Raw genomic sequence first — 22222 nt, forward strand, 5'->3', positions numbered from 1 at the left:
AGCATTGGGTGATGGTCACCTTGCAGACATAAAAAAGTGATTGTGACCAGGCGTGGTGGCACACGCCTTTAATCCCAGCACTCAGGAGGCAGAGATGATTGTAGTGAGTTCAAGGCCACCCTGAGACTCCATAGTGAATTCCAGGTCAGCCTGGGCTAGAGTGAGGCCCTACCTCAAAAAACAAACAAAAGCAAGTGATTCTGATTTATATAGAATCAGATCAATTCTTTTTTTTATGCCCTAGGCCATACAAAAGTAGGTCAAAGCCAGGCGTGGTGGCTTACGCCTTTAATCCCAGCACTCGGAAGGCAGAGGTAGGAGGATCACCATGAGTTCAAGGCCACCCTAAGACTACATAGTGAATTCCAGGTCAGCCTGGGCCAGAGTGAGACCCTACCTCGAAAAAAAAAAAAAAGTAGGTCAATAGATCAGATTAATATAAATTCTGAAATCCAACCTGAGGGGAAGCTCAGTTGATACAGTGCTTGTTTCTCAAGCGTGGAGACCTGAGTTCCTTCCATCAGGAGCTATATAAAAATAAAATGAGGCATGGTAGTGATGCACACTTTTAATCTCAGTACTAGGAATGTAAAAACAAGTGTTCACTGGCCAGCCAGCCTAGTTCACTTGTTGAGTTCTAGGTAAATCAGAAATGCTGTCTCAGAAAACAAGGTACACAGTGCCTGGAGCCAAGGTTTTCCTTTGACCTCTATATCTGGTCACACCCAAACACATGCAACTTTTCTCTCACACATGTACAGCCACACACACACACAACCAGAAATTCTCCAATTTTTTAAATGTAATACTGTTTATTTAACTTCAAAAACATCTCAGCATTCTAAACATACAAAAAAAAAAAAACATAATGTTGCAAATTGTGTTTACGTACAGAGGGCCCTTGAACCTCAATGATGCAGTAGTTCTTTTGCTTTGCTGACAAAGACAAGTTCCAGTTTAGAAGCGAAGTTGGAAAAATCTACTGCACTGAACTAAAGGAATAACTCCAAACACTTCTTCTCATGCCAGCTGAACCCCGCCTCCCCCCCCCCCCCCGCTTTTCCACAACTAAGAATGTCAGCAGAATGCTATGTCCCTATATACAAAACAAGATAACCTGAAGCTACGTGGATGCTCACTGCAGTTGCAACAGGGCCAGCCTCACAGTGCACGCCCTGAGCTACAAGCCCCTCAAAAGTCATCCCCCTCCCCGCCGATTCTCCACGCCACACAAGGAGCATCAAGAGTTGGTCTCCGTTGTTTTGTTCTCTTTACAAACTATAGATATGTACAGTTGACAACTCAGAACTTCTAGCCAATAACCATAGAGCTAGCACCACCTTATAAGTTGAAAGCAAAATGCCAGAAACATCTCCAAATGCCTTGTCACCCCAACAGCAAAGTGCCCAGAGTGAGGAGAACATGACAGTGCCTTTTCATCTTAAAAATGCTTGGGCCAGGCGTGGTGGCGCACGCCTTTAATCCCAGCACTCGGGAGGCAGAGGTGGGAGGATTGTGAGTTCGAGGCCACCCTGAGACTCTATAGTGAATTCCAGGTCAGCCTGGGCTACAGTGAGACCCTACCTCAAAAAACCAAAAAAAAAAAAAAAAAAAAAAAGCTTGGAAGTATGTGCAGTTTCAGGGTGCTCCGAACACCCATGGCCACTTCATGCAAACCACTGACACTTTGAGAGACTACAGTATGATCGTGATCAGGTTTTGTGATTAAACCGAATGAGGGCAATAGACACGGCTCCCAGGAGAGATGGGTCAGTCACGGCGCTCCCTACACTAAGGTATTCACAAAGGGACGGATAAGCAGTTTATTCATCCTCCTCCTCCTCTTCTTCATCTTCCTCTTGGTGCCATCAGACTTCCCTTTGGACTTACAGCCTGCAACATCCTTGTCGTACGTGTCCTTCAGCCTGGCCGCCTCGCTGACCTACGGCTGCTTCTCGCTGTCACTTAAGTTATTCCACATCTTGCCCAGCTTCTTGGCCACAGGGTTTGTGGACTTGATCTTGGGACAGAATTCCAAACAGAATAAGAAAAATCCAGACAGTGGTCTTTTGTGGGCATTGGGGTCCTTTCTCTTCTGGCCTCCTTTAGGTGGTCCATAATCTTTCATTGCTCGATTATAGCACGCTTTATCGGCCTTTGACATTTCATCAAACTTGGATTTTTCTTGTCTGGACATTGTCTTCCACCTCGCAGAACACTCCTTGGAAAACTGCAAAATTGACAGGGACCTCTGGGCTTTTCTTCTTATGTTCTCTGCAAGTCTGCACAAAGAAGGCATAGGCAGACATCCTGCCCTTTGGCTTCTTGGGGTCACCGTTAGCCATCCTGACTGTACTGTTCGCTCGTCTGGGCAGCGCAGGGCACGAGTTTGGCTCAGCACTCCCCGGCCTCACGCCAGCTGACTCCACAAGAGCCGCCTCTCCAATCTTTTCGTGGGAGCTTTGTTACTGACTCACACCTGCACAATCAACATTGATGTCCTCTTTTCTCTCTTCCTGACATTGATGACATCTTTCCCCATGGCACCTTTCAGACTTATGAGTAGCTAAAACTACTGTATCAGTATCTAGGCACCCTGGATTCCAGCAGCACGGTTGTGTCATTACCTTATCTCCCAGAAGTAATTCATCAGTCACCCATGTGTCTCTGAGATGAAATGAGAGGAACACATCTATGGATTTACACCCTGCTTCCCAAATGTCTGTTGGATTTAATCTCAGGGTGGACAAACTTTGGCACGTGGCAATAGCTATCATGGAGCCTGGTTTGGTATAGGTCATGAGATAGAAATGGTTTCAATGTTTTCATAGACAGAAATCCTTGCTGTAAGATGTGTTCTTTGTGTTTACACTATATGCTAATCCATGTTCTTAGAATTGTCACAACGCAGAAGTCCAGGCAGCAGCCAGGAACAGAGAAGAAAGGCACTTCTGCTCATATAGTGGGGCTGGGTCTGAGGTTCTGCACTACTGAAACACTAAACTCTTAGGCCTTGCCTTGGTTTACTAATAATTACATTTTCCTCTCCATTCAGCATCATCTACTGCACCCAGCCAGGGGTCACCCTTGCTCCTCAGGGCCTTCTCCTTCCATGACTCAGCTTCTGGCCTCCAGCCTCGACACATTCTTTAAAAACTTCAAGAAGGACAACAAAATCCTCTCAGAAGAAACCATCACTCTGATCGAAAGCCACCTGGAGAATAAGAAGCTGCAGGGAGCAGCTGCGGTAATCAACGATGCCCTGAGAGACATTGAGAATGCCCGGCTGAACATTGCTGTAACCGGGGAGACCGGGGCAGGGAAGTCCAGTTTCATCAATGCCCTGAGGGGTGTGGGACCTGAAGAGGAAGGAGCAGCTCCCACGGGGGTGGTGGAGACAACCAGGAAGAGAACGCCATATGAACACCCAAAGTTTCCCAGTGTGACCATATGGGACCTGCCTGGCATCGGGTCCACTACTTTCCAGCCGCAAAATTATCTAACAGAAATGAGGTTTGGGGAGTACGACTTCTTCATTCTCATCTCTGCTACTCGCTTTAAAGAAGTCGATGCACATCTGGCCAAAGCCATCGCAAAGATGAATATGAATTTCTACTTTGTCCGAACCAAAGTAGATAATGACATAAGTAATGAGCAAAGGGGTAAACCTAGGACTTTCGACAGGGAGAATGTCTTAAAGAAAATTCGAGACGACAGTTCAAAACATCTTCAGGCTGCCCTGTCCAGGGAGCCGCCCGTCTTCCTGGTCTCTAACTTTGATGTCTCTGACTATGACTTCCCAGAGCTGGAGGCCACCCTCCTGCGGGAGCTCCCGGCCCACAAGCGCCACGTCTTCATGCTCTCCTTGCACAGTGTCACGGAGGCCGCCATCGACCGCAAGAGGGACTTCTTGAAGCAAAAAGTGTTTCTGGAGGCCCTGAAGGCTGGAGCCTGGGCCACCCTTCCACTCGGGGGCTTGATCAGAGACAACGTGGAGAATCTGGAGAAGACCTTGAATCTCTACAGGTCTTACTTTGGGCTGGATGATGCGTCATTGAAAAACATTGCCAAGGATTTTGAAATGTCGATAAATGATCTCAAAGCATACATTAAGTCACCCCATTTGCTAAAAGAAGAAAAAGATATGCCCTTAGAAGAAAAACTATTGAACTGGATTGAGCGCATTTCCTCAGTTACTGGGGGACCACTGGCCACTGGCCTTTACTTTAGAAAGACTTTCTATTGGCAAAATCATTTCATTGATACCGTGGCAAGTGACGCCAAAGCTCTGCTTAATAAGGAAGAGCTTTTTACAGAGAAGGTGGGATCACCAGAGCTACCACCACTGACTGTCCTGAAGCAATGATGGAACATTGAGGCGCAAATGCCAGCGCATGCCTGTCCTTGGCTGCCATGGGACACTCACATAGCTGACTCTTAAGTAGCAGGCATTTTCTGTGAAGTTAAAGAAAAAAAAAAGGTTAATTACTTTCACTATGGAAAATGTTCAGCTCTTCTATTGTAGTGGAAGAGCCTTTGACAGTATAGAAATGAGTGAGAACAACTCTTTTCCAGTAATTGTCTTTGTTTCGTTTTTACTTGGCATACAATTTGTTTTTCTTGATTCCCATGCCCCTCTTCTATCCCGGATACCCCTCCGCCAACTTCACCTTCCCCCAGTATTCATTAAATCTTATGCGCAGAAACACATGGGTGTCTAGATTTGACCTGCAGGATCCTTGCCAAATGAATCCTAGGTCTTTTGCCCCATGGAGGGTGCCACACTTCCCTACACTCGCACTCCCAGGATAAAAGAGGTGTAATATCCTTGGAGAGTTATGAAATTGGGGGGGCTGGTGCTCAACATTGTTGTGACTGAACACCTCCCTGTGAGCTGGTGCCCCCGTACATCAGAGCCACACGACAGATGGGAACTATTTGCTGTGCTCCACCCAGAGTGAGCTCAGTAAGGAATGGGTGAGTGGACGTAGCTACAGAGCCTCTCATCCCATGCAAGCAGCGGTGCCTTATTCCAGACCCTTCTGTCCGCACGAACGAAATAGGAGCTCACATTACATTGGCAGTTGCAACTCTATCGTTATGGTAAAGTCACTCCAAAACCACTACTTAACTGTCTATAAATTCCAAAGGGAATTTGGACAGTGAAACCCTACATTGAAAAACAACAACAACAAAAGCTAGGCATGTGGGTGTGATCTTCTTCTTCTTCAATTTTATTCTTCATGAGAGAGAGAATTGGCATGCCTCTAGCCACTGCACTCAAACTCCAGACATGTGTGCCACCTTGTGCATGTCCTTGTACCCATGTGTCACCTTGCACATTTGACTTATGTGGGTACTGGGGAGTCAAAACTGGGTCCTTAGGCTTTGCAAGCAAGTGTCTTAACCACTAAGATATCTCTCCAGCCTGATTTTCTTCTTTTTGAAGGCTGAATAAGCTCTCCCTGTCTTTTGTTTTTCTTTCCTTTCCTTCCCCCCACTCCTCCTTCCTCCCCACTCATACAGCAAGGACATTTAAGTGGTTTCCATATTTTGGCTACTGCTTATTGCTGCAATGGGAGTACAGGCATCTTTTTGTGATCTTGTTTTTTAATCTTTTTGAATATATAACCCGGAAATGAGATTGCTGGATCATATGATGGTTTTATTGTTCAATTATTTTGGAACCTTCATACTGTATTTCATAATAACTGTAATCATTTACAACCAATAAACACTAAATAAGGTCTCCACATCCTCACCAACACTTATTACATTCTACCTTTTCAAAAGTAACTGTGGACATGAAATAAAATAATTTGTTTTGAAAAAAAATTATTTTTAGAGAGACACAGATAGAGAAAAACAGAGAGAGAATTGGCACACCAGGGCCTCAGCCACTGTAATCGAACTCCAGGTGCTTGTGCCACCTAATGGGCACGTGCAACTTTGCACTTGCCTCACCTTGGTGGGTCTGGCTAACTAGGGATCTGGAGAGTCGAACATGGATCCTTAGGCTTCACATGCAAGTACCTTAACCACTAAGCCATCTCTCCAGCCCTGAAAAATAATATTTTTGAATGATAAAAAATGTTTTGTCCTTGAGATTGCCTCATAATTCACAACTTGATAAGAAAAAGACTAAAATGGTCTGGAGAGATGGCTTAGCGGTTAAGGCACTTGCCTGCAAAGCCAACGGACTTAGGTTTGATTCCCTAGGACCCACGTAAGCCAGATGCACAAGGTGGTGTGTGCATCTGGAGTTTGTTTGCAGCAGCCAGAGGCCCTGGCACACTCATTCTCTCTATCTGCCCACCTCTCTCCCCCCCCCCAACAAATAAAACAAAATAAAAGTTTGTTTTTTTTTAAAAAAAAAAAAAGGAAAAGAGTAAGAGGGCTGGAGAAATGACTCAGCAGTTAAGGGGCTTGCCTACAAAGCCTTACGGCCCAGGTTCAGTTTCCTTCTACCCACATATAGCCAGATGCACAGTAGCACATGCATCTGGAGCTTACAGTGGCTGGAAGCCCTGGCACACCCATTCTTTCTCTTGCTCTCTCCTCTATTTCTCTGTGCTTGCAAATAAATAAATAAATAAATTTTAAGAAGAAAAAATGGCTGGAGAGATGGCTTAGCAGTTAAGTCACTTGCCTGCAAAACCTAAGAACCCAGGTTCAATTCCCCAGTACCCATGTAAGCCAGATGCACAAGGTGGCACATGCACCTTGAATTCATTTGCAGTGGCTAGAGGTCCTGGTGCACCCTCTCTCTCCCTCTCTTTCTCTCTTTCTCTCTTTCTCTCTCTCTCTCTCTCTCTCTCTCTCTCTCTCTCTCTGCTAGCAAATAAATAAAGAAAATTGGGAGGGGGTGGAAAGATTGTTAGGGCCACAAGTTGGGACATTTTGCACAGAGACATTGCCTCTGCCCCCTAACTGATGGCTGCCCCCATAATGCATGACCCACTATCTCCATGGAGTTGACTAGCATCCCCAATGAGGAAGGCCTCTTCAAAACAGGGGCAGGGAGGAGGGCAAGGATGATACCAACATGTGATGTTTACATACAAAATATGTCCATATCTCACAATAAAAAAAATGGAAAAAATAAAAGAAAATTAAATTAGGCCTGGGCGTGGTGGCACATGCCTTTAATCCCAGCACTCAGGAGGCAGAGGTATGAGGATCACCTTGAGTTCAAAGTCACCCTGAGACTACATAGTGAATTTCAAGTCAGGCTGAGCTAGAGTGAAACCCTATCCTCAAAAAATGAAGAAAAAAAAAAAGTATAACCCGATGGAACAATGACCAATGCTGTGATGGTTTGAATTAGGTGTCCCCCATAAACCCATGGGTTTTGAATGCTTGGCTCACAGCTGATGGCAATTTGAGAACTGGAGCCTTGCTGGAGGAGGTGTGTTGCTGGGGGTGGACTTATGGAAGTCATCACCAGCTTCCCCGTGCCAGTGTTTAGTTATCACGCTGCGGTGCCCCCTGGCTGTGGCAGGGGTGGCGTCCGTGCCGTGGTGCTCACGCCATGCTGTCCCCGCCGTCACGGAGCTTCCCCTCGAGGCTGTCAGTGACAAGGTACCCTTCCCTCCCATCAGCTTCTGATTGGGTGTTTGTCCCAACACCAAGGTGACTACAACAAATATGTAGTATGTTCATACATAAAGTTCTCAATTAAAAAGAAAGATTTCCCCCAGTACCCACTCCACATGACCCGCTTTCCTCAGCAAGTCCCAACCTCCTGAGGTTTCCACAGCCTCTCAAAATAGCGCACCAGCCAGGGTCAGGCTTTGCGGTTACCCTGAATGGAAACACCTCCTCCTGGAGGAGGGAGGAACCCTTCAAGACTCGGCACATTCAGAAAGTTCTAGGATTCACCTTAACCACTAAGTCACCTTTACAGCCCATCCATATTCTTTTGGAGTCAGCTGGAACCTCTGTATTTTCCCTGTGGAGATAAACCTCCAAGATCAGAGGGATCCACAGCAATACCTAGGATACCTAGGAAGTGTCTGACCTGAAATACCCATACATTAGGAATCTTGGGTTTGGTTTTGAGTGTGAGGTGTCTCAGTGACCTTTCTTATCTGATTTAGTTAAAATGTTTTACCTCCATTGAAGGGAGTAGCCCTATTTAATTCTTCCCTTCACAGATTAATGAGGTGGGGGCTTTTCAAACACCTCCTTTCTGGAGTATGCCAGGTTCCATACTGTCCTCATTCATCAAGGAGAGATTTACCACACTTTTCTGGAATGAATCAGTATGTTTGTTTGTTTGCTTGCTTATTTGTTTGATGTAGTGCCTCACTCTAGCTCAGGCTGACCTCAAATTCATGGTGATCCCATTACCTCTGCCTCCCAAGAGCTGGGATTAAAGGCATGCGTCACTATACCCTGCTGAATCAGTATTTTTATTCCTAATGATGATCAAATGAGGGATAAAACAAGGGGTTCTGGCCCACATTAGTACCTCTGTTCACAACAGTCCTGGGTTTTAGATCCATAACTAGTCCAAGATGGTTGCCACATCTCTATGAGTTCTTTTGACAAGGGCCCAGGTTAGTGTCTGAAGCATGAACTAGACAGAGCCATAAATGGAAAATCCATTCACAACCCTTGTTCATTTTGCATCAGTTAAGCCATGAAATCTATTTGGTGGGTTATAACTAGCATGTCTATTTTAAAAATATGTTTAGTGATGGCTTAGCAGTTAAGGTATTTGCCTGCAAAGCCTAAGGACTCAGGTTCTATTCCCCAGTACCCTTGTAAGCCAGATGCAAAAGGTGGTGCATACATCTGGAGTTCGTGTGCAGTGGCTAGAGGCCCTGGTGTGCCTATACACACATACACACACACACTCTCTCTCTCTCAATCTGTGTATGTGTGTGTGTGTGTGTGTGTGTGTGTGTGTTTGTGTGTGTCCCTCTCCCTCATAAATAAATAAATAAAATATTTTTATTACTTATTTTCAAGGGGAACAAGAGAGAAAGTGAGTTTGGGTGTGCCAAACTCCAGAGGCAGGCACCACTTTGTGCATTTGGCTTTAAGTGGACATTAGAGAATGGAATCTGAGCCAACAGGCTTTGCAAGTTTGTGCCTTTAACCACTTAGCCATCTCCTCAGACCAACCAGCATGGTTTTTCTTTGTTTGTTTGTTTGTTTTTGTTTTGTTTTACAGTTAACCAGTTGGAATATAGTAAGATTCCGTTTAGCAGAACTCAACAGAATAAAGCAGAGCCAAAGTGAATTGAGTGGCGCTGCTTCTCATGCAGGGGCTTACTTATGAGCGTGCTCTCGGTTCACGTGTGAAATGCGCCGCTTCTGTGGGCATCTGCCAGGCAACTTGAAAAACTGCTTACACCGCCGGGCGTGGTGGTGCACGCCTTTAATCCCAGCACTCGGGAGGCAGAGGTGGGAGGATTGCCATGAGTTCGAGACCACCCTGAGACTCCATAGTGAATTCCAGGTCAGCCTGGGCTAGAGTGAGACCCTACCTTGAAAAACCAAAAAAAAAGAAAAAAGAAAAGAAAAGAAAAACTGCTTACATGACCTGGTTCTCCTTTCCAGGCCTAGGCTGCCTCTTTATATTTGCATGTACTTGGCCTCCTTCCCAGAACCAGAACGTTCCAGCTGAATCTGCTTGTTGGGCTCCCTTCCAAAGCCAGAAGAATCCAGTTCCCTTCCTCAGGCATCCTTAATCCTGTGAAGAGTAGGTAAGTTAATGGTGTAAGGGTCTTCAAAGAAAGGCACTCGAGGCCTACTTATACCCCAGGCAGAACTCTAATAGGCTCTCTGCAGTTGAAGACTCAGTGTTCTGAGCCACGGTGCCCAGAAGGTATTCATGCCAACACTCCCACGTGACTCCTCCTGGAGGAACCTGCAGCCTCATACCGTTGCGCATGATCAGGCTTGAGACTGATCAAGTCCTGTGCTCAGTGGTGCCTCACACCAGGGCACTAGGCCATGGGCCAAATGAGCAGGCAGCGGGTGAGTAAAAGTCTGCAATTGGGTTTGGGGATCAGGAACATTATCCCCCATAGGGCCCAGCACATAAGTCGCTCAGGTGGCCAGGCAGGTGTGAAGGCCCTTTCTGAAGCCACAGTCACCTAAATATGTCTAAGAAGTATAAGGTTTGTGCTCATCTCCAACCCTTGTAAGTAAAGCTCCCCACAGGGGAAAGTGAGGCACACACATAACTGGAACCCAGTCAATAATAAGTAAAGAACCTGAGACTGGCTTCAGGGTGAGATGTTCCCAAACACATGGTTCCTGTTCTCTGCTCAATCGCTCTTTGTGGAATGTTCACCCATTCTATACCAGGTCTAGCTTCATTCTCGTGGCTTCCAGCCAACTTTTCCCAGGATGCACTAGCCCACCATGATGCACTTATCCTTGAAACCCAGCTCAGAGCATTTCAACTCCCTGAAGCAGAGGCACCATATTGGCTGACCTAAGGCCCCCCAAGTCTGTTACATAGAGAGCCCCGGAAGAGGACTCTAAGGAGTTTTCTCTCTAGCTGCTGGCCTCAGGAATTTGCATTCCCAGGGTAGACATGATACATGATGGCAACCTGTTCCGTCACCCTCCTTCCCACTGAACTCTGGGCATCTTTTTGATCATCTGATTAGGCGTCTTCCTCTCTTAACAGAATCAAACCTAGAATTAGCAGTAAGTACTAGAAACGTTGCAGCAATTTCTTTTTACCATTGCAAACCTGTTACAAGAAGAAAATAAAAAGGGACAATCAACACTCGTTTCCATTTTCTTTCAAAATTATCAAAGGTGCATCAAGGTAGGGATAAATGACAGTTGGTGGCAATAAGTGAACCAAAATTCCAAAGGAACATTGACCTCAGCATCCAGCAAGTCATCAGTTTCTTTTAAGTAGCATTATCATCACCATCTGGACACAAACACAAAATCATGCTCTAGACTTCAGACTTCGGATCCCTCATACATTGTCTCTACAATTTAAGACTCATTATTAACAAAGCAGGGGAAGGTGGTGCACATCTGCAATCCCAACTCTTGAAAGATGGGGGCAGGAGGATTGTGAGTTTGAAACCAGCCTAGGCTACACAGCAAGAGTGTGTTTCAAAAAAAATTGGTTATGCCGGGCGTGGTGGCGCACGCCTTTAATCCCAGCACTTGGGAGGCAGAGGTAGGAGGATTGCCATGAGTTCAAGGCCACCCTGAGATGACAGAGTTAATTCCAGGTCAGCCTGGACCAGAGTGAGACCCTACTTCGAAAAACCAAAAAAAAAAAAAAAAAAAAAAAAATTGGTTATATATTTATAATTCTGTCTCTTCACCTATAATCAGCAATAATGAATATCACTTACCTGATAGGGTTTAAGAAATATTAAAGTGAGATAAGGAATGCAAAGACCCATCACAGACAGACACAGGACCTTCTTGCTGTCTGCTTAAACCTGGAGAGGTGAGGAAGAAGCAGAGGATCGACTTTCTCAGAGAGCCTAGTGAGACCAGAGTCTTCATCCAGAGTGCGGAGCAGAGCGCTTCACACGGATCTTGTCATGAAACCATCACACGCGTGCTTGGAGGAGGTGGGTAGTGTGACTTCCCGGTGCATAGGGCAGAAAAATGGAGCTTCAGAGACGTATTCACATTTCAAGGAAGGAGTTGAGCTAGTCCTCAGACACAGGAGTTCTCGGCCCACTCCCACTATGTGAATCCTGAGACTGGATAATAGTAACCCCAAGTCTACAGGGGAAACACTGGGCTGCAGGCAGGAGCTACCGAAGGAGAGGCACCGGGCGAGGAAGGGTGGCTAGAGAGGTTGTGGAGGGCAAGAGACCTACCGCGACCATGAAACTTGTACTACAGATACATAACTGTGTCTTCTGTGGGTGCCCCTACCTCAGTGAGAGGGCAGGGCAGCTCTCTAGCTGCTTCAAGGGTCACTGTGGGTGCTCCGTATAGAATAACTCAAAGAACAGCTCCTCAGCCAAAGAGATGGTCTCAAGTTTTAGATTAAAATTTTTTTAACTTGCATTCTTGCGCAAAGAAGCGAGTTCAGGGCTGAAGAGATGGCTTAGCGGTTAAGGCATTTGCCTGCAAAGCCAAAGGACCTTGGTTCAATTCCCCAGGACTCATGTAGGCAAGATGTACAAGGTGGGAGCATGCATCTGGAGTTTGTTTGCAGTGGCTGGAGGCCCTGGCATGCCCATTCTCCTCTCCGCCCCCCCCCCCGTCTCTCCCCCCTACAAAGAAATAAAAATAAACAAATAAATTTTTTTTAAAAGGGGGGAGTTCAATTTTGAGGGACCGTAACAGGAATTACTCATTATTGTTGAACTCTACAAGACCATCAGTTAGGAACAATGGGTGAGCTGCAACCTTAAGTAGAATTCGCTGGCTAGTCTCTATTGATTCTCTTCCCAGTCCTGACCCAGTAATGCTTGAATTTCATTGCAAAGATTCAGCCAACAAGAAAAGACCGGTTTTCACAGGGCAGCTTGAATACATGCACTAATAACAACACTACCAACAGTTATGCACAGGAATGTCCAAATGTGTCAATCAGAAAAACCAGCAGGAGGTTTTTTAACTTGTCTGTTGAAATTATAGGTGATAAGCATTTACTAGAAACTATGATTCCCCAATAAAAATAACTTTGGCAAAAAATAAATAAATAAATAACTTTTACAAAGGTAAAAGCACTTTTCATAGCATGAATGTTTTTTTTGTTTTTTGGGGTTGGGGTGGGTTGTTGTTGTTGTTTTTCAAGATAGGTCTTGCTCTAGCCCAGGCTGACCTGGAATTCACTAGGTAGACTCACGGTGGTCCCGAACTCACAATGCTCCTCCTACTTCTGCCTCCCGAGTGCTGGGATTAAAGGCGTGCGTCACCCACACCCCGCTCACACAGCATGATTTTATTTAAAGTAAATGATGCTTGCCGGGCGTGGTGGCTCACGCCTTTAATCCCGGCACTCGGGAGGCAGAGGTAGGAGGACTGCCATGAGTTCAAGGCCAGCCTGAGATGACAGAGTTAATTCCAGGTCAGCCTGGACCAGAGACCCTACCTCAAAAAAACAAACCAAAAAAAAAAAAAGTAAATGATGGTTGACTCAGCAGTACAACCCCAGGGAAGACTTGCTGGTCTTCACTGCTCAGTGGCTGGGTATGGAGACCTGCCACAGGGCAACCCTCCTACCATTTCCCGTTGTCAGTCCTGCCCCGCTTTTGGGTTGAAGTAGGAACAGGTGCCCTTACTGAGTGATCTGACCCTCGGAGTCCCAACACCCACAGCCCTGTTACAGGCACGCAACAGCATCCGTGGAGCAATCCTGGAGATCTTTTCCCCTCTACGAGCTGCGAGTCTCCTGCATGAATGTTTACGTGGCTTTGTTGTGAAATGATGTCTTTACCACCCTGCTGGCTGTGGCACGTGGGCATGGGGCACGGAGCCCGCTGGTTCCGTGGCTCGGCGTCTAGCCCTCCAGCCTTTCTCTGTCTGCACGCTGCTCGCCGCTCAGCCCGCGTCCCTAGCCCTGCACTGTGCACATCCTACGCTTCTGTCCGTCACACCCTGCGGGCTGCAGCATCTTAGCTGAGGAGCTTAGCAGGAATACTGAGAGGGCCTCGAAGGAAGGGAAGCTGCAGGAAGTGGTGTCTGTGGTCCGGAACGCTGTGAGGACATTCTCCCTAACACCGGTGAGCATCGCTGTGACCCGAGACTCGGGCAATGGTATGTCATCCTTCATCAATGCGCTCCGAGTCACTGGACATGAGGAAGAGGCTTCAGCTCCCCCTGGGGTAGTGAGGACCACCCAGACACGCGCCTGCTACTCTTCTCCCCGCTTTCCCAGTGTGGTATTGGGGGACCTGCCTGGCATGGGGGCTACAGCCCAGAGCACGGAGAACTATCTGGAAGAGATGCAGTTCAGCACATAGGACTTATTCATCATCATTGCATCTGAACAGTTCAGATCTAATCATGTGAAGCTTGCCAGAACCTTCCAGAAGAGGGGAAAGAAGTTCTATGCTGTCTGGACCAAGCTGGACCGAGACCTCAGCCGAAGTGTCCTGTCAGGGGTCCGGCTTCTCCAGAACATCCAAAGGAATATTCAGGAAAATCTCCAGACGGCGAGCGTGCAGGAGCCCCCCATATTCCTGGTATCCAGCCTTGACCCTTTATCACATGACTTCCCAAAACTTAGGGACACACTGCAAAAAGACCTTGCCAACATCAGGTGCTGTGGTCCCTTAGAGACCCTCTCCTACACCTGTGAGAAGCTCATTGATGAAAAAGTGATCTCACAGATGGGGAGGATGGCCAGTGGGTATTTGCACAATATGCTTGACATCAGGGATGCCAATGAGCTCAGGGGGTGTCTGCAAGCCTGCCGAGTGTGGACGCTGAGTCACTTCAGCATGTGGCTCAGAGCACGGGGGCACTGGTAATGCAGTACAGGGCCATCATGAAGTGTCAGGACCTTCACACACTCCACACAGGGGACTGGAGACTGACATTTATGACTTACTCAGCCATGAACTTACTCTTCAGGCTTCTTGGGCATTTCCCATGCCTGGGTCATCAGGTCATCCACTACTTCAGAGGCATGAAACACAGGCGCATCCTTGTATTAGTTGCCCAGGACACCAAGGCCATCCTGAGGAAAATTCTGAAAGATTCCATCCTCTCTCCCTGAAACACAGCTATGGGACAGTCTGGCACATTTGTTCTCATATGGAAGTCAGGCTGACTTGGGATACCCGTCTCAATTGGGTCCCTACTTCCCCACTTGAAATCAAGACATATAAAAAACACTTTCTATTCAAGGGCTACAAATTATTTGAAAGCAGTAATTAAGGGCTGGAGAGATGGCTTAGTGCCTAAGGCCTACAAAGCCAAGGGACCCAGGTTCGATTCTCTAGGACCCATGTATGCCAGATGCACAAGGTGACACATGAGTCTGGAGTTCGTTTGCAGTGGCTAGAGGCCCTAGCACACTCTCTCTCTCCCTCTCCCTCTCTCTCTCTCCATCTATCTATCTACCTTTCTTTCTCTCAAATAAATAAAAATAAGAATATTAAAAAAAGAAAGGAGTTATGAGAACCATTTATCATGTTGGTGAGGTGGCTTGTAAGTTAATGTGCTTGCCTGCAAAGCCTAAGGAACCAGATTCTATTCCCCAGTACCATCATAAGTCAGATGCACAAGGTGGTGCATGCATCTGGAGTTCATTTGCAGTGGCTGAAGGCCCTGGTGTGTCCATTCTGTCTCTGTCTGTCTATCTTCCTCTCTCTCTCAAATAAATAAATAAATAAATAAAATATTTTTAAAAGAGAACCATTTATCTCTCTTGCCTTAATTTAAATGCACTGCTCCATTTAAGAACAGAGCTGTTGAAATAACTAAGATTCCTGGGCATGGTGTGTGTAAGTTTTGCTTTAGATGGTTAGTTATGATGTATTTCTAAACAGTCTAGTTTCTAATTCCTCTGTATTAAAGCTTTTTTGTTCCTTGTCCTTCCTTTCCCTAGACTCCCCTGTTGATGAGTCATCTGGTACAGAGGGACACTTAAAGCTTGGAAGTGGATGGACAGAGTGGTAGCAACTGTTCTTTGAATCCTATTTGGTTTGGGAGCCAGGACTCTAAGCAGTAATACTGCTTACAAGATGCTTGCCCTTTACACACATTCTGAGTGTGATTTCTTTTTTTATTTTTTTAATTTTTATTTATTTGAGAGCAACAGACACAGAGAGAAAGACAGATAGAGGGAGAGAGAGAGAATGGGCACGCCAGGGCTTCCAGCCTCTGCAAACGAACTCCAGATGCGTGCGCCCCCTTGTGCATCTGGCTAACGTGGGACCTGGGGAACCGAGCCTCGAATCGGGGTCCTTAGGCTTCACAGGCAAGCGCTTAACCGCTAAGCCATCTCTCCAGCCCCTGAGTGTGATTTCTATAAACATTATAAAAAAAAAAAAATCTTAAAGCTGGGTGCATAGTGGTGCACGCCTTTAATCCCAGCACTCAGGAGACAGAGGTAGGAGGATTGCTGTGAGTTCGAGACTCAGACTACATAGTGAATCCCAGGTCAGCCTCGACTATAGTGAGACCCTACCTTGAAAACCCAAAAAGATAAAATAAAATAAATCTTAAAGGTAAATTCAAGCTTATATTACCAGGGCCCGGGCAAGAAAATGATGGCGTCATCAGTTTCCATGAAGCTGGATCATTTGAGGAAAAAATTGTTAAAGATATTTCTATTTTTTAAATTGTTTTGAATTTTTTTATTGACTTATTTGAGAGCCTTAGGGTGGGGGCTCTTCTAAGTTTTAGCTCTCCAAAACTTGTTGACCTCTGGACTCCCTCCTTCCCTCAGGAGTGAATGTTTCAGTTCAGAGGAAATGGTTGAACCACATTGGTGAGTCTGCCCTCAATGGTTGCTTATTGCTCCTATCTAATCTTGGGGAGTAGTCATGTGACCTTTTAAGTTAGAGCTCTCCCAGACTTGTTGACCTTTTGACGCCTCCCTCATCCCACCAGAAAGAAGTATTTCAATGTGGAGGGATGTTGCAGTCAGGGTCGCATTGCTGGTAGAAATCACCCAGCCAAGAGCAGCTTGTGGGAGAAAGGTTTATTTGGCTTACAGGGGGAAGCTACACGGTGGCAGGAGGAAATGATGACATGAGCAGAGGCTGTTCTACCCATAAGCCTGCCCCCAACAATACTCGACCTCCAGGAGGCATAATTCCCAATTGCCATCAGCTGGGGAGACTAGCATTCAGAATACTAGGGACACCTGAATCAACCCACCACATTCCATCCCTGATAAACTGATATCCATACATGATATAAAATGCAATACATTCAGTCCAACTTTAAAAGTCCTCATAGTTTTTATCAATTCCAATGATGTTCATACATCCCCATAGTCCAAAGTCTTTTAACTGAGCCATAATACCAAAAAAATCCCCCCAAAACCCATAATGGCACAGAATAAGCATTCACACTGCAAAAGATGGCATTGAGCATAGCAAAGAAAGATTCAACCAATACAAGATTTAAAACAACCAGGGTAAATATCAAACTCTGTAGCTTCAAGTCCAACAACTCTAGCCAGTGATAAATCTCCAAGTCCAATAATTCTAACCAGCAATAAGTCTCTGGAATTCTAATTCCACCCCTCCAGCCAGGCTACTCACAGTCCTGGAAAACTTCATCTGGGTCGGCAGCTTTCCTTAGCAGCCATCTCGTGGTCCCGGCATCTTCACTGGGTCTCCACTGCAACCCATGGTTCATCCTCATGGCCCCATGGGGTCTCCATGCAGGCATCCAGCAAACCTACTTCACACTGCCCATGGCCATTTCCAAAACACAAAATAGCGTTGCAAACTCAATGACCCTCTCTTTCCTGCATTTCTTATACTCCACAATACCAGGTAGGGTGCCATTTTGTTAATCCAGGGGGGAGTAAAGCAGACTTTGAAGAACAGACACTCCTTGAGCACTCAGGCCCTTTCAAAAGAGACTACATTCTTCCTGTTGCCCCAGCGCAGGTCAGTGGGCCCAATCTCAATGGTTGTAATCTTTCAAACAATTTGCAAGTGAACAGGCAGCAGTTTAGGCCCAACAATTTCCTTTTTTCCGTGACATATTCCTCTGCTCACACCAGTTCATTTCTACACAGTGCAACCCCACACAATGTCTCAGGACACAGCCATAAGAGCAAGCAATCACACAAACTGCTTCCAGCCCAGTCCAAGCAAAGCTCTTTCTCACCCTCATAAGCCAAACCTCACAGTCCATAGTTCTTACTGCATTCAGGTCTTTCAACTCTGACCAGAATAGTCCATCAGGCTGTACTTAAAGCACTGCAAAGTGTCTCTTAGGCCAATATTTCAAATCATTCCACATTTCTCTTGAAAATCAGCTCCAAAAGGCCAAAGCCACCCAGTCAGGTTTGCATTTGCTGGTAGAAATCACCCAACCAAGAGCAGCTTGTGGTGGAGGGGGGGTGGGGTTGGCTTATAGGCTCAAGGGGGAAGCTCCATGATGGCAGGGAAAACTATGGCATGAGCAAACGGTGGACATCACCCCCTGGCCCACATAAGGTGGGCAACAGGAACAGGAGACACTGGCAAGAGAAACTGGCTATAACACCCATAAGCCTGCCCTCAACAATGCACCGCCTCCAGGAGGCGTTAATTCCCAAATTGCCATCAGCTGGGGAGACTAGCATTCGGAATAACCTAAGTTTAAGGGGGACACCTGAATCGACCCACCACAAGGAATTTGCTACACAACAGCTGGAAGTTTACAAGTTTGAGGCTTGCCTCAGGTACACGGTGAGTACTGGGCCAGCCTGGGCTACATAGCAAAACCTTGCCACAAAGAAACAAAACAAAAAGGCAGAGAGCTAGACTTCTCCCTTTCTCATGCACAGAATGCCCTCAAATACCCACGCCATATCAATTAAACATGCTACCTCGGGCACAATCATACTTCTTTCTAACTGACCAGTCCTCCCTAATCTATCGTGGTTGCTCGATGTGCGTCATCCCTAAGTCTATTCCCCACAGTCCCCAGACAAGCTGGTCTGTCCACATGTGCCGTTACACAAGTAGATAGATGAAACATAGGTTGATGGATCGGTTCATTGTGACGTGACTACGTGTCTCAGTAGGCCTGGGGCAGTCTCAGTTTTGCATCACTGCATCACACTTGTTTGGATGATAAATTTCATGTTCCATCTTCTAAGCTTCATTTTCCTGCTAACGACCCTGAGGGGGCAAAATCCTCTTAAGCTTACGGGATCACTCGGAATTCTCCCCTCACTTCATACCGCCTTTGACCTTACACGGGTCCATCCAGCAACAGGTTTATTTGCAGCTCTGCGGGGGCGCTGAGCTGCCTCAGCCTTCTGTGCCTTTGCTGGTGATTGCTTCTTCATTCCTAAGACTTCCTCTTCCTTTCTGCCCAGCTCATGCCAACCCTACTCTCACAGCCTTGCTTGTGCGTCATTTCCCCTGTGAAAGTCTTTCGTTATAACCCAGACTGGGCCTGTGCTGCCAGGAATCAAAGCTGCACCCACATCGTGACCTTATTTCATGCCCAGCATCATTAATTGAAGACTGAGAGATCTGAGCTGTCTAGTCAGGAGACAGACATGGGCTTTCAATTTATTTTTTTTAATGTTTATTTATTCATTTACAAGAAGAGAGAGACCAACAGGAGACAGGGAGACAGAGAGAGAAAGGGCACACCAGGGTCTCTAGCCACTGCAAACAAGCTCCAGACACCCTTTCATTTTTTTTTATTATTAGTTATGTACACAGTGTGTATGCAGCCATGTTGGTACCATCGTTAACCTCCTTCCTGATCTCCACCCTCTGCAGGGACCCTCCCCATTGGGGAATATGGGCCGTGCATTGTGGGGTTTGCCATCAATTATGGGGAAGAGGCAATGTCTCTGTGCATAATGTCCCAACTTGTGGCTCTAACAATCATTCTGCCTCCTCTTCCGCGGATTTCCCTGAGCCATGTTGCATTCGTTTTAGATCTGCTTCAGTGATGAGGTCTTGGGAGTCTCTGTGTCTTTGGTAGGAGTTGAATGTTCTCTGTGTCTCTCTCCTTCACCCTTGTGCTGGTACCAGGTTCACCAAGAAAGCAGCACTCTTGCTCATTTCCCCAGTTACTCTTGGTTTCAGCTGGGGCCCTGGTGAGGTATGATGGGCTGGTTCTCTCCTCAGGATCTGCGTCAATCTTTCCTTCCCCAGGACGTAAGGCATGGTTAGGCGGATGCCATCTTCCTTTCACTCGTTTTTTCAATAATATTAGATGAAAATGTTGTTGCTCCGCCTGCACTCCACCCACCGAGCCAGGGGAGAAAGCCTTCCTCCCCTTACTTCCCACATCAGTCCAGATGCTGGTGCACCCAGCCCTTCCCAGGGACTCCACCAGTGAGGCCAAAGGAAGGGAGATCCCTGCCCCTGACATGCCTCCCTTACTCTGCCTTGTGCACCCAGGCCTGTGAGGTTGGAGGACAAACCCCCATCCCCTGCCCCCTCAGCCTAGACCAGCTAAGGCAGCCACTAACCAGCGCTGAGTGCCCTCCACAGTGGACCTTCACGCAGTGCCTACCAAGCCCACACCAGCTAGGAGAACTCAGATCACCAACCCAAATGCTCTCTCCACACAGTTGCACCAGAAAGACGTAACAAATTAACTGCGAGACCCGCAAAGTCGGGGCGTCAGGAGCCCAAAGCCTGAATATGGACAGCCTTCTTCTAGTGCTTATCTCTCTCCCACCTCAACACTCCTGGCCTCTGGGCCTCTAGCAAGGCCTAGCCTAGTCTGTGGAACCTTTATCTCAAGCCATGTTGGTCCCTCTGTCTTCAATGGATACCAATTTCTTCTCAAACAGACCTGACCATAGCTAGGGTACGAAATGTCAAGAGAAACAAAGTGGAGAACTATTTCTAAGAGGGTAAAAGAAACTGTGGGTGAAGCATTCCCTGTCAATATTGCAACCACCCACTAGATGGTGCAAATAGCCCAACAATAAGATGCTTCTGGCTGTTGAATTATATTGAGACAGAGAAGAGGAAAAAATAATTATATATATAATATATATATATATGTATGTATATAATATATATACATGTATACATATATACATTTTAGAGATGGGATCTTGATATTCTTACAAGACTGAACTCAAAGCCCTAGCCTCAGAAAACCCTCCAGACTCATGAGTATTTCTTTTGTTTGTGTGAGGAACAGTCTCATTGTAGCCCAGGCTAACCTGGAGTTCACTATGTAGTCTCAGGCTGGCCTCAAATTTACAATGATCCTACTATTTCTGCCTCCCAAGTGCTGGGATTAAAGGCATGCACCACTGTGCCCGGTTCCTGAGTAAATCTGACTACCCTTGCATACCACTGTGCCTGGCTTGGAATAGAATTTTGCAGAATTTGCTAAAAGCCACCAGCAAGGATTCACATCTGTTACAATGACTGGGGCGCAGATTTTGCACAACTTTATTATGAGTCTAATAATGTTTTCACTTAAGTAACTGGCTCTATTTTATGAAACAGTGCAAATTAAGATGGTTGGGAAGTTATCCTTCCGACATCTACTAACGCAAGGTTTAAGACATCAAGTCTTATGCATCTGTAACCAGAACCCAGCACTGTCCAGGGCAGAGAAGACTCAGGGTGTAAATGTCTGGGCCCTGCATGGGGTGCAGTCTCTTAGAGAGCACAGATTCTAGGAGCAATAGGTGGTAAGATCATCAATTCTCCTATGACCTTCTAGATTCCCTCTAGTTATCTAGAATACCCAAGAGTATCTATTCTGTTTTATTTCACACAGAAAATTCTAGACTTTTCTCCATGCATACCTCTGAGAATGGCTACCGGACTTGAGCATGTTAAAAAAAAAGGGGGGGGGCTGAGGAAGAGCACCTTTCTGATCGGATGGCATAGCGGGTGTGGGAGCCCCGACACGAGGATGAGGAGACAACACTGAAGATGATGGAGGCCGTGAAGCTGTCAGGGTTTACCTAGCGGGTTCATCGGTTAGATGTCCAAAACCACTAAATACTTGGACCATTTTATGAGAGAACACCTAAGAGGAACTTAAAAAAAAATATTTATCTATTTAAAGCCATATGGAAGGCTGGAGAGATGACTTAGTGGTTACAGATTTTCCTACAAAGCCTAAGGACCCAGGCTTGAGTGCCCAGTACCCACATAACCCAAATGCATAAAGTAGCACATGCATCTGAAATCGTTTGCAGTGGCTAGAGGCCATTGCAGGCCCATTCTCTCCTTCCCTCCCTCCCTCCCTCTCTCTCTCTCTCTCTCTCTCTCTCTCTCTCTCTCTCTCAATCTCTCTCTCTCTCTCTCTCTCTCCCCCAAATGAATAAATAAAATATGTTTTAAAAGAAAAAAACAGCTGTATGAAAACCTACTTTTGGACAATGGTGCACTCAGAAGCCTTAAATGGTTACTAGAAAAAAATTCAGTGCCAGAGATGGGATCCCTTCCAGTGAGTTGTTGGCCAGAGAAGTCCCTGATGCCCCCAAAACATACAGGCTATTGCCAAAGCTCTTAAGTTTCCCACCAGGAATAAATGGTAAGACCCTATTGTTGAAGACTCCATATGCTTGGGCCGCAAGGTCACTGAGAAACCCTGCTGGAACTGAGCTGATAACCTCCTCCCTGTAGACCAGCTGACAGAA

The 22222-nt window shown here is 46.3% G+C and overlaps 2 protein-coding genes and 1 pseudogene across 3 annotated transcripts in view; 2 read left to right on the plus strand and 1 right to left on the minus strand.

The window, feature by feature from the left end:
- Nucleotides 1-4710, plus strand: part of LOC101614769 — a 35737-nt gene extending 31027 nt beyond the window's left edge. For both annotated transcript variants that reach the window (XM_045152170.1, XM_004657298.2), the window contains exon 5: nt 3056-4710. In XM_045152170.1, the coding sequence (XP_045008105.1) occupies nt 3056-4366 (1311 nt within the window). In that variant the 3' untranslated portion in view covers nt 4367-4710. The remainder of the gene's footprint in view (nt 1-3055) is intronic.
- Nucleotides 1629-3832, minus strand: LOC123461471 (annotated as a pseudogene).
- Nucleotides 4711-9966: 5256 nt separating the features above from the next.
- On the plus strand, nt 9967-14680 carry LOC101615057 (immunity-related GTPase family M protein-like). The gene is given in 3 exon segments (XM_045151759.1): nt 9967-9990; nt 13518-14376; nt 14379-14680. Coding segments are annotated over 3 exon segments (1185 nt in total).
- The last annotated feature ends 7542 nt before the right edge of the window (nt 14681-22222 follow it).

The sequence above is a fragment of the Jaculus jaculus genome, chromosome 6, assembly GCF_020740685.1.
Source record: "Jaculus jaculus isolate mJacJac1 chromosome 6, mJacJac1.mat.Y.cur, whole genome shotgun sequence".
Taxonomy (NCBI): domain Eukaryota; kingdom Metazoa; phylum Chordata; class Mammalia; order Rodentia; family Dipodidae; genus Jaculus; species Jaculus jaculus.